This window comes from Metopolophium dirhodum, chromosome 7 (genome assembly GCF_019925205.1).
Source record: "Metopolophium dirhodum isolate CAU chromosome 7, ASM1992520v1, whole genome shotgun sequence".
NCBI lineage: Eukaryota > Metazoa > Arthropoda > Insecta > Hemiptera > Aphididae > Metopolophium > Metopolophium dirhodum.
This window is the reverse complement of record NC_083566.1, coordinates 22,777,970-22,786,870: the sequence shown is the minus strand read 5'-3', so window position 1 is coordinate 22,786,870 and position 8,901 is coordinate 22,777,970. Positions and strand designations below refer to the sequence as shown.

The following is an 8,901-nucleotide window of genomic DNA, read 5'->3' as shown; positions in this document are numbered from 1 at the left end:
TTCACAATAATATCATCAAATATACTTAGTAATATCAATATATCAGAAGCTGACTGACCGTCTTCGTTCAGAATCGTTTTTCTTATACAATGATATAATATCATTGAATTCAAATTTAACATCATCCATTACCACTTACTTAAAATGTAATCACTTAAAAACAAACTAACAAGGTAATAAGTTCCCCATGTTAATATAGCAGGTGGTTAATATAGGTAATCCAAATTGTATTGTAAATTAACAAAAATAAATTTTTTCACATCGAAAATCTACAATGCTACAAAATATTATAGTCTAGATTCTAGATCTTTCGAATATTTTTAATTCGATTAAGATGTGTAATTATTGTATGAAAAAAATCAGCTAGTCTCAACAAAGGTCTTAGGTTTTATGTGTAAAAACCTCAGTTCAAACATAAACAACAATGTTGTAATAATATAATCAAATTAACTTCAGTAAATTTTATTGTCATGCAAACATGTATGATTAATTATACATGTATATTGTATATAATATGTTAAATAAAGCTTATTTATTTTAAAAATATTATACTGATTTTTAAAGAATTCATAAAAATAAAAGTAACAAATGTTTGGTGTAAAACTTGTTTCAATACAACATTATATAACAGGTATATTTATTTATGTTTATAATAATATAAAATATATTTTGTTTCTTAAATAAATCTTACACTGTATTCAGTAATTCTTACTTAATATCTGCTAAACTGACTATAATCACCTGATTACTTGAGTACCTATACCTACTAATATAATACTGATACGTATGAGTTGAAATTAAATAAATAACATAATATAAATAACTACAGCTAAAAAAAAAATGGATTAATTCACTTATTTATATATTATGTATAATTGTATTTTCTAGTTTTATGTTAAGAGGACATCATACTGGCATGCTTTGTTTCTGTCTTACTAACGCATAACAAAATTCAAATAATCTATACAACTTTGTTATAATATACTATAAATATTAGAGTGAATTGATCCATTACAAAGTTAAAATTATGAGTATTCTAAATGTCTAGACTCCTGCAGGTTTTTATGTTTTGATTTTGAATCAAGTTACCTATGTGCATTTTTAAAATTTAAACATAAAAATCCCATGTGGGGTCCTCGATAATATTTTTAGCTTACATTTTAACAATAATGTAACTGAATTAAAATATGGATTATTCTAAACGTATAATATTTTGTTATGTTGTGCGTTTGTAAGACAGAAACAACACATATATGGGTGTTTTATGTCTTTTTAAATAAAATAATATTAATAAATGATTAAATTCAATTTATTTATTCACCGTCAGTAATATAAACATTTTGAATACAATATAATATAAAATATTAAGTGTTTTTAAATGTATCTTAACATTGCTACTGTTTGAATGGATACAAAATAAATATTAAATAATAAATAATAAATAATAAAAAAAAGGATTTTTACTTTAATACCTAGATCTTATACTTTTTTTTAGTTTCATCACATGAATAATGTTCATTGCACCATTCCGTCCAGTTACTTGGCAACAGTCTAGTGTACAAATTATCTAAACGAAAATTGGTTACTTCTGTAAATGTTGAAACAAAGGATCTTATTTTCTTGCTTGGTAAATAGTTCGATATAGGTGATAAAGCCCTGCAAAACACAAATAATACGATAAAATACTTAATTTTGTTGTGGTTAAATCCAAATGAATTGTATGTTGTGTTTTATTTTTACATAGTCACTGGTCACTCTAGTAAATCGTAATTTATAATAATAATTACATACTTGTACTCCAATTATCAATGATAATATAATGCCAGAATGAATAACTTACCAATTCATCCAAATTAGTGTCAAACTTGGTTTTTTTGCACCAGCCATACGGCAAGAGACCCTCTCCACGCACTTTTCGGATCGCATGATTTGTCTGAAGCTAGCCATTCCAGTTTCTATTAATTGGAAATTGTCTAGACGTTTCCTCATCCTCTTACCATCATCATCATCGCCTCCCTCAGGTCCATTTGGACCTACAGGTGGATTGTTTGATGGGCTCATGTTGCCAAAGTTATTCGGTACTAAAACCGGCTGGTTGCCTATGTTGTGCAGGTTCCATAGACGCGATAGGATCATTGGCCACGTAAATATGGACAAGAGAGCTGGAAGGAACAGGGTCATTTTCACAATTTTCATAAACATCAGGGCCTTGATGGCCAGCACGAGTATGAGGAGTTTGAGTTTGAACAACATGAACAACATGGCCTTGATGAAGCCCAGCGCTTTCAACTTGGCCATCGCGATCTTCACCAACGCAAACAGACCGATTTTGGTCACGTCGATCGACATTTTGTGTTTGCTAGGATGGCGGATTTCGGCGATTATGGGAACAGGGCGCGATGACTGTGGTATTTGTTCGCCGTACCACTCCATCATGCTATCTCCGCCTGACCATCCGTTGTTTGGATTTCGGTAGTTTCCGGACTCGTAACTAGATGCCCCTACGTTACCACCTCCGCCGCCAAATTCGAACGCGCTTCCGTAACCTGTCGATCCGTCTTCGTCGACCGTGATGTCTGTTTCAATGGGCGTCGAACCGTACTTATTCAACTGTCTGTGATTAGTATTATACCTGCTGACAAGACAACAGCAATTATTATTATTATTGTTGATCTTCTTATCAAACTTATTATTTTTAAATACTTTATCCATAATATATTATATTATTTTACAAATTACACGTCATGTATAATATATTAATATGCATGATATATAGCTGTATTAGTTAGTGTTCACAATATGTTTTATTAATTATTTTTATAGTACCTATTTAATTATACTCATATAATATATAATTAGGTATAAACATTATACTAATTATATAGGTAGATAAAATACAATAATTTTCAATATCCCCATATCTTCAAAATACATTATCTATCATCTATAACTACCCTTAATATACAAAGTCAAATAAATCAGAAACTTATCACTCTAAATTCTATTTAAAAAAATCAATATTTTCAAAAAAATAATTGTATTAACAATTTAAAGAAAATAGGGTGATTCCTATTTAAAAATAATAATTGGGTATAGTTACAGAGCACTCCTTAAATTATATAAGAACAGCTTAGTATTTAAATATGATCCTTTAGTACATCGGTTCTCAACCTGGGGTACGTGGCATGATATCAAGGAGTACGCGAAAAAAAATTGAGTAATGGAAGAAAAAGTGAAATGTAATGTAACTGAAATAGTTTGCTATTAACGAAATATTTAATAATTGTGTACTGATTACAATGTAGAGTCTGCGATTTAATGTTATTAATGCGATAAAATTATATCGTTATATTATTTATATTCAAAATTGATATTTAGGGTACGTGAAATAGTGGTGAGTGGTAAAGGGGTACGTGAATGAAAATACGTTGAGAACCACTGCTTTAGTATATACTTAAAAAAGTAGGTCTGCGCATTTCGGTGGTAGATGTTTTCGGGCCTCAGACAGGATAGTGTAATTTTACTATATTCGATTTGAATGCAATGATTGCATTCGATAAAAAACGATTCTGAGCGAACGAGAGAATCTTTTTTATTTAATTTTATTCGTTTCTACGGTGATAAACAAAACGTCTTAAGAACAGCTTAAGAACGATTTATATAAATAGGTAATTTATATAATTATAATTATAATTTATTATTAAGAAATATAATAAAAATGAAAAAAAATATAAAATAAAATAAAAAGCTCATAAGTCGCTCAAATTTTACTATGTCTAGGTATGGATAATATAAGTAAACAACCCAAATTTCAAGTTTTTAAAAATGTTTTTAACCGAATTACAACAAAAAAACTCCCAAAATTAAAATGTCTATAAATAGCTCAAAAATGGCTAACATTTTCCAAACTTTAAACCTCAACCTTAAGAAACAAAATCCAAAACACGACAAAAAATATCTCGTCATTTTTCATTTGAAGCAATATTTCTGGTAGAAAACGTCGTCCATAATTATTTAATATTATAAAATTGTGAAATCGTACGTTTTTTCTCCTTTAACCGCTTTTATTTCCATTAGCGTTTCGAAAATCGAAAAATGACGTCCTTAAAGTACCAGCTGAAGAATATTACCTTTCGGAAAAGATGCTATTCTTGATACTTTTGAGCAAGTTTAAAGGGAGAAAAAGTGTTTACCGAATAAAAAAGAAATAAACATCATTAAAAAATCATTACATTCCTCGATCCGCTCAGAATCTAAAATTACAAATATCAGAATTTAAATATATTATGGAGGTATTATCAAAGAAAGAAATGCTTGTTGAGTAAACCTATACTGTATAGCTGTATATTATATACGTAGGTACTCATCTAATATATATTAACACACTTGTATATAATATGTACCTAAATGTATGCTTTTTTACTATAGAAAATATTAATAATAAATTAACGAACATAATAATAATAATAATATAATATGATATAGGTAACAGATTTTAACAGCGATATTCTAGAATTCATATTCAAGTATTTTATATTTTATTTCGAAATAATGATATAATTTTTTACGGAAGTCCTTAAAATATAGAACTAATTAAACTAGGTACTTTTAACTATTAGAAAAACAATGGCAATTTTCATCAACGAAATATACTCAAAAATCAGTTTAGTTACAATATTTGAAGGTATCTACCAAATTATTTAATTCCGTGTAACCTGAAATTCAGAAAGTTGGTGTTATTTATTTAATACTTATATTTTCATACCTATTCCATTTCGGAAATGCACCATTTAACAACACATCTGCGTGTTGATCTTCTTCGAATTCGACTTCTTGATCTTCCTTGCTGAAGTAGAACGGATTTCTGATATATCTGCCACGAGTAACGAATGCCGGCGTGCTGGTAGTCAGCGAAGGGTACGATTTAGTATTAGAAACTGATGACGGGGTCTCCACAAAAACATCGGACGTCAAAGACGAAAATGTATTGTAATCGTCAGTAGTTGACTTACGACCTGTTGTCTTGAGTTCTACACTCAAATCATGAACCAATTTAGATTTATCTTGCATTTCTTTTGAAGTCCGATTTTCGTGCAGCAGAAGAGGAGCGTTGGTCGATGCATTGAGCTGAGTGGTTGTTATAAATACAGAGTCATCGACTAACGTCAGTGCAACAGCCATAACTGTTAGAATCTTAAAACTCATTTTTTTAAATAAATGGTTTTCAATACCCTCCAAACAATATGAGTGGTGTAATTATGTTTACGTCAAACGCCTGTAAATGTATGAAAAATTGTATTACTGTTATTATTATATTATTGCCTTATAATTTAAAATGTAAAACAGATTATAAAAGTAATATGAGTATTAATATAAATTTGGTACTAAAAAAATATTGACATAACGCTAAAAGGATATAGTATAGGAACTAACGTGCTTACATATATGAGTCTACAGTTATGCATCTATCCATCCATTGTTGAATAATTGTGTTGGCTAAAAATATAAATACTAAAAAATATGTATGAGTTATAAACAATATAATCAGGTAAGTTCTTTGAAATTTGAGCAACCGAAAAAATGCAAAACTCTAAGCTCCTATGCTAAAATGCGTCTTAGCTAAGCACATCACTCGTTGACAACGAACTGCGACTGATCAAGTTCAGTGGCATTGCTAATGTCGATTTTCTTCAATGACGAAAACCAAAGACAATAGTGTCCATGGGGGAGGAGCGACGACTTAATTGGCTAGAATCTAGAACAATACGAAATATTTACAACGATTTTTCTTTCATTGTAATTGAATTAAATTGTTTAACCATATATGTAAAAGGAAGACTTTTTGCAAACAGTCTGTGTATAAACGAGAGTGAAGACGAAATAATTGAACCGCACCAGTGCTCGTTAACAGCGTATATTGAAAGGAAATTAAATTGAACGTAATATAACTATGACACGTGTACGTGTTTAAAACCGTTATAATTATGGAATAAAAATAATATCAAACGTTGAGAGAAAACACTTATATTACGATGATCTATAAAGACATTACATTTTTCTTATACAAATAAATTCGGTTTTTGCTTGAGAAAAGCAATATTACAATTTGGTAAATATTTTGAACCTGTACACTGTGTTAGATTCTGTGTAGAGCTATATAATTTTTCAGGCTAGTTGTACAGGTTTTCACATAATATTATATATTATAATAGTTATTACAGGGGTGGATTTGCAATTTTTTTTGGCCCGGGAAAATAAATCAACATGGCCCTTGAACGGCAAATATAACATTTATATCCTCCAGTAACTCTAATAGTCTTGAGTTGGTCAGATAAGAGTAAGCTATTCCAAACTTGAACTTGAAGTTTGAACATAATACAATTTTCAATATTTACAGAAAATATCCTTAAATATTTTCAATTTTGTAGCCAAAATAAATAATTTTATTAACATTTTGTATAGTACAGTTAAAAGTTAATTACATTTTCCAAACCTTTTATGGAAATACATTTTATTATATTTCTATTTTAATATATCTATATTCTATATTGTCTATAGTCTTTACTGTATAATAATTAATAACACAATTTTATCCACAAATCACAATCATTAATTACCTGTTGGCTTTAGCTATTATAGTATTTAGGCTATGATTTTATAATATTATTATCATTTTAATATGATTTTTCTTTCTACCAACACATTTGAAATATTTATTAATTTAAATGTATTCACTTATGATCTCAAACCATTGTAATTATATTTCTATGTGAATTTTATAAAAACTTTTTTTTTGTCATCTTATAATAATTATAATGCGGCCCACACAAGGACCGTCCCATCGGAAATATTCCTGATCCCAATATTGGTCTATCCGCTCTTGGTTGCAGCCCAAATATTTTTATTCATACGTATATTATGCATAGAGATATCATTATTATTATTATTAGTTATATTCAGAACCATATTTGTTTTAGAGAAGTTATGGAATCATAAATATGCATACAGTCTCGCAGCGGAATGTGGTGTTTTATTGAAATAATGTGGACATTTAAGTGTTTATAGATGATGGTTTTTTTAAAGTTATTCGTTGAACAAAAAAATAATATTTTTGTAAATATTTTGAAAATATATTGTAAGAATAATTGTAAATAATATGTTTATAAAATACAATTTATTTTCTTTATGTACATTGTACAACCATTAATCAATATAATACCTATTATTATTACATTTTTAAATCAAGGAAAAACAGAATATATTGTTTTCACAGTAATGGTTTTATTTATAATTTTTTTTTTGATTAGGTGGATAAATTTAATAGTTTTTTTAAACAAATATCATATTATGCTATAAATCAAATATTATTTTTAATATAAAATATACACATAATATCTTGAATTAATAATAATATTATAATTAATCTAGGTAGGTTTATGATGTTTTTATTTTAAAAACAACTCCCAATATTTTTAATATTTATACAATCTTTAAATTTAATAATATCTAAATAGCTTTAAAAGTATTATTTTATATTGTCTAAGGTTTATCTTTAGAAATTGAACTTTTGATACAATTATTATTACATTCATTTATATATTAAATTAATTAAATAATTATGGAAAATAACATATTTTCAAAGAATTATATATAAAAACCAAATTTAAATGAAACTCACACTTGAAATCATAATTTAATTGAAAAGTTGTTAATATTACCTAATATATTTGGATCAATATGCTTATATTATGTGCATTAAATTACGTTTTTTTTTTCATTCATAAATTTCATTATTTCTATATTTTAATTTTATTATATACATTTTACATTTAAAACTGACTTTCAATTCAAAAATAATGAATTAAAACAATGTGTAGAAAATTGAAAGTGAATATTGTAAATTTAAAATTAATTTTCTGAAATTTCCATTATTTATCAATTCTTGAGAAAAACCACTAAGAAATAGAAGCAAGCATTAAGTGTTTCTTATAAAATCGTGTTGAAATGGATATAATATTCGTATAACCAAGCTTATATCAATCAAGCGTTTATTTTGATGTCCAATTCATGGAATATTATATTTAGGTACATGTCTATTACATACCATTCGCACATTTTTGTTAAATATGTACCAATAGTCAATACCTATATTAGGTAGATGAAACTTTGTTTTCAATGATTTATATTGTACCTAACTATTTATTAAGATACAAACTAAAGTGCTCTGATAAATTATATTATGTAGTGTATTCCGATTTATTTATTCATTTAAAAATAGCCGATAAATGATCTAATAGTTATAAGTATAATACAACATATTAATATTATAATATAAATGGGAAACTTGTTTATTTGTACACTTTTTAATATTCATAATACAATCCATTATTTAATATAAACGATTTAGAGTCTACCAAGTTATTATTATTTAGAACACGTGGTTATAACCGTCACTATCTCGGATAGTAAATTGGGAGTGTGGAAGAGAGACAGATTATAATCCATCATGAACGCATCGAACAGAAAAACCGCGACAATTCAATCAAGTAATTATTGGTGTAAGAATAATGGCACATTGGGCCCACTACACTAGATTATTGTCAAAATGTAGGAGAATGCGTTTTAAAAGATAAATTCACATCGGAAACTGTGGGTGAGGAATTGTCTTTTTTGGGGTTTTCTCTCCATTTGTCACCTCAACCTAATCAGTCGTACGCCACTTTCTAGTGGCCGGAAAGACTCTTTATGGTCACCCGAGTTTTTCCATCATCGTAAGAAAAAAATAATAATGGTTATCATAAATCGTTTGGTACGATTTGTTAAAATTGTGTAAAAATATATAATATGTATATAATATAATATAATATATAATATGTCCTCCATATTATTAATAGGGAGGAC

At 27.6% G+C, this 8,901-nt stretch overlaps 1 protein-coding gene across 2 annotated transcripts; it reads right to left on the bottom strand.

Annotated features, from left to right (window-relative positions):
- Positions 1 to 1,331: 1,331 nt before the first annotated feature.
- Positions 1,332 to 5,621, bottom strand: LOC132949661 (uncharacterized). 2 transcript variants are annotated; one of them, XM_061020649.1, is made up of 4 exons: positions 5,442 to 5,621; positions 4,766 to 5,275; positions 1,841 to 2,635; positions 1,332 to 1,656 (listed from the first exon to the last, which is right to left on the bottom strand). In XM_061020649.1, the coding sequence occupies exons 2-4, from the start codon at positions 5,203 to 5,205 to the stop codon at positions 1,473 to 1,475; spliced, it is 1,419 nt and encodes a 472-aa protein (XP_060876632.1). In that variant the 5' UTR covers positions 5,206 to 5,275; positions 5,442 to 5,621; the 3' UTR covers positions 1,332 to 1,472. The 2 variants fall into 2 exon arrangements, with proteins under 2 accessions (XP_060876632.1, XP_060876633.1); XM_061020650.1 differs by having other exon boundaries at positions 1,841 to 2,632.
- Positions 5,622 to 8,901: the final 3,280 nt, after the last annotated feature.

Bases quoted from the DNA above. Each gene is read 5' to 3' on its own strand.
- LOC132949661 (XM_061020649.1), bottom strand. From the start codon at position 5,205: ATGAGTTTTAAGATTCTAACAGTTATGGCTGTTGCACTGACGTTAGTC. The intron at 2,636-4,765 runs GTATGAAAATAT...TTGTCTTGTCAG, and splicing joins GCATTTCCGAAATGGAATAG to CAGGTATAATACTAATCACA. The intron at 1,657-1,840 runs GTAAGTTATTCA...TGTGTTTTGCAG, and splicing joins ACACTAATTTGGATGAATTG to GGCTTTATCACCTATATCGA.